The 3,703-nt window shown below is 49.5% G+C and overlaps 1 protein-coding gene across 1 annotated transcript in view; it reads left to right on the top strand.

Moving 5' to 3' along the window:
* The window catches only part of LOC108795199 (mothers against decapentaplegic homolog 6-like), a 12,532-nt gene extending 10,446 nt beyond the window's left edge, over positions 1-2,086 (top strand). Inside the window, exon 4 of the mRNA XM_018566403.1 lies at positions 1,509-2,086. Within this exon, the coding sequence (XP_018421905.1) occupies positions 1,509-2,044 (536 nt within the window). The 3' untranslated portion in view covers positions 2,045-2,086. The remainder of the gene's footprint in view (positions 1-1,508) is intronic.
* The last annotated feature ends 1,617 nt before the right edge of the window (positions 2,087-3,703 follow it).

Genomic DNA, 3,703 nt, shown 5'->3' on the forward strand with positions numbered 1-3,703 from the left:
TAGGGGTATAATGAGACCCTGTCCCCAGGAGCTTACAGTCTTTGGGTATAATGAGACCCTGCCCTCAGGAGCTTACAGTCTAGGGGTATTATGAGACCCTGTCCTCAGGAGCTTAAAGTCTAGGTGTATTATGAGACCCTGTCCTCAGGAGCTTACAGTCTAGAGGTATAATGAGACCCTGGCCTCAGGAGCTTACAGTCTAGAGGTATAATGAGACCCTGGCCTCAGGAGCTTACAGTCTAGAGGTATAATGAGACCCTGGCCTCAGGAGCTTACAGTCTAGAGGTATAATGAGACCCTGGCCTCAGGAGCTTACAGTCTAGAGGTATAATGAGACCCTGGCCTCAGGAGCTTACAGTCTAGAGGTATAATGAGACCCTGGCCTCAGGAGCTTACAGTCTAGAGGTATAATGAGACCCTGGCCTCAGGAGCTTACAGTCTAGAGGTATAATGAGACCCTGGCCTCAGGAGCTTACAGTCTAGAGGTATAATGAGACCCTGGCCTCAGGAGCTTACAGTCTAGAGGTATAATGAGACCCTGGCCTCAGGAGCTTACAGTCTAGAGGTATAATGAGACCCTGGCCTCAGGAGCTTACAGTCTAGAGGTATAATGAGACCCTGGCCTCAGGAGCTTACAGTCTAGAGGTATAATGAGACCCTGGCCTCAGGAGCTTACAGTCTAGAGGTATAATGAGACCCTGGCCTCAGGAGCTTACAGTCTAGAGGTATAATGAGACCCTGGCCTCAGGAGCTTACAGTCTAGAGGTATAATGAGACCCTGGCCTCAGGAGCTTACAGTCTAGAGGTATAATGAGACCCTGGCCTCAGGAGCTTACAGTCTAGAGGTATAATGAGACCCTGGCCTCAGGAGCTTACAGTCTAGAGGTATAATGAGACCCTGGCCTCAGGAGCTTACAGTCTAGAGGTATAATGAGACCCTGGCCTCAGGAGCTTACAGTCTAGAGGTATAATGAGACCCTGGCCTCAGGAGCTTACAGTCTAGAGGTATAATGAGACCCTGGCCTCAGGAGCTTACAGTCTAGAGGTATAATGAGACCCTGGCCTCAGGAGCTTACAGTCTAGAGGTATAATGAGACCCTGGCCTCAGGAGCTTACAGTCTAGAGGTATAATGAGACCCTGGCCTCAGGAGCTTACAGTCTAGAGGTATAATGAGACCCTGGCCTCAGGAGCTTACAGTCTAGAGGTATAATGAGACCCTGGCCTCAGGAGCTTACAGTCTAGAGGTATAATGAGACCCTGGCCTCAGGAGCTTACAGTCTAGAGGTATAATGAGACCCTGGCCTCAGGAGCTTACAGTCTAGAGGTATAATGAGACCCTGTCCTCAGGAGCTTACAGTCTAGAGTTATAATGAGACCCTGTCCCCAGGAGCTTACAATCTAGAGGTATAATGAGACCCTGTCCTCCGGAGCTTACAGTCTAGTGGTGTAATGTCATGGTATGTGCATTGGGTGACATTACTGTATGAATTTCTTATTCTCTCTGCAGACACGACACTCTCTAGGGGTTCGCACAAAGATGGCCACTGGTGTAAGCTGGCCTACTGGGAGCACCGGACCCGCGTAGGGCGCCTCTACAATGTCACGGAACCCTCCGTACAGATCTTCAATGACCTGCCCAAAGGAAGTGGCTTCTGCCTGGCTTTCCTGGGCTCCGATAGCCGCAACGAGACCGTGAAACGCACGAGGAAGAAGATCGGCCAGGGTCTGATCCTGAGCCGTGAACAGGATGACGTGTGGGTCTACAATCGCAGCGATCACCCGGTTTTCATCAACTCGCCCACCTTGGCCCCCGTGAATGCCCGCGGGCAGTCCGTACACAAGCTGCTGCCAGGTTATTCCATCAAAGTGTTTGACGCTCAGCAAGCTGCGAGAATCTCGGGGTGCTACATGCTGGGCGAAGGGCCCTGTGACCTACACAGTGTCCGGATCAGCTTCACCAAGGGCTGGGGTGGCTGCTATTCCCGCCAGTTCATCACATCTTGTCCTTGCTGGCTGGAGATTCTGCTCAGCACCCCAAAATGAGGCGCCGGAGCTTGGGGGGGGTGGGGGGGGCAAGGTCTTTGTGACCCCTGAGGAGCTTTGGGTTACATGACCGGAGACGTGACATCAAAGTCCATGAATGCTTAATGTCCCCCCAAAAGCTCCTTCATGATAGATTCTGCAATCTGCACCTGCTGCTGACAGGCGCCATCAACGACTGGACACATTTCAGGCAATTCAAATAGTCCACGTCGTGGCCCGCTGCTTGCGGAATTACTTTGGAGACCAAAAGATTCAAATTGTGACCAAAAGATTCAAATTGTGACCAAAAGATTCAAATTGGGTGAAAAGTGATTAAACTTTTGTCTGACTGGAAGTACAATTCTGATTGGTCGATCCTGGGAATGAATAAAGATGTGCTTTGAAGATCGCTGTGACTGATTCTTACGTGTGACTGTTCTGTTGACTTAAAGCTGATGCAACGTTTCCAATGGCCAGTATTACCGGCGGCAGAGTGCTTCACCATTCCTATAAGAACAACCATCAGCCAACCGCCATCAATAACTAGCTCAATGATCCGTGTCCCCCGCTGTCAGGCATCAACTGCTCCTCTTCCTGATCCAGGATCTTTCATAATACACTGTAAAGTCTCCACTTCATCACTTCCGTACCTCCATGATGGATCCAGCTCCCCCTTCCCAACCATACATGATCTCCATCACCTCTCTTGTGTCTTTTTCATGAAGTCAACTTCATCTACCCAACCCTACATGAGCGCCATAACCTCTGTTGTGCCTTCCACATGGCACTGACTCCATCTCAACCTCACATGACCCCCATCTCCTGTGTTGTGGCCTTCTCATAGAGCCAACTCCACCATCCCAACCCTATGTGACCTCCATCACCTTTGTTATGCCTTTCCCAAGCAGCCAATTCCACTATTACAACCTTCTGTTGCGCCTTTCATATAAAACAAATTGCACCATCTCAGCTCCACATGACTCCATGTGGAGCTGAGCCAACACCACCATCCCAACCCTACATGACCTGCATCACCTATGTTATACTGTTCTCATGGAGCCAACTCCACTATCACAACCCTACATGACCCGCATCACCTATGTTATACTTGTCTCATGGAGCCAACTCCACCATCCCAACCCTACATGACCTGCATCACCCATGTTGTACTTTTGTCATGGAGCCAACTCCACCAGAGACGTGACATCAAAGTCCATGAATGCTTAATGTCCCCCCAAAAGCTCCTTCATGATAGATTCTGCAATCTGCACCTGCTGCTGACAGGCGCCATCAACGACTGGACACATTTCAGGCAATTCAAATAGTCCACGTCGTGGCCCGCTGCTTGCGGAATTACTTTGGAGACCAAAAGATTCAAATTGTGACCAAAAGATTCAAATTGTGACCAAAAGATTCAAATTGGGTGAAAAGTGATTAAACTTTTGTCTGACTGGAAGTACAATTCTGATTGGTCGATCCTGGGAATGAATAAAGATGTGCTTTGAAGATCGCTGTGACTGATTCTTACGTGTGACTGTTCTGTTGACTTAAAGCTGATGCAACGTTTCCAATGGCCAGTATTACCGGCGGCAGAGTGCTTCACCATTCCTATAAGAACAACCATCAGCCAACCGCCATCAATAACTAGCTCAATGATCCGTGTCCCCCGCTGTCAGGCAT

Source organism: Nanorana parkeri, unplaced genomic scaffold, assembly GCF_000935625.1.
Source record: "Nanorana parkeri isolate BGI_ZX_2015 unplaced genomic scaffold, ASM93562v1 scaffold947, whole genome shotgun sequence".
NCBI lineage: Eukaryota > Metazoa > Chordata > Amphibia > Anura > Dicroglossidae > Nanorana > Nanorana parkeri.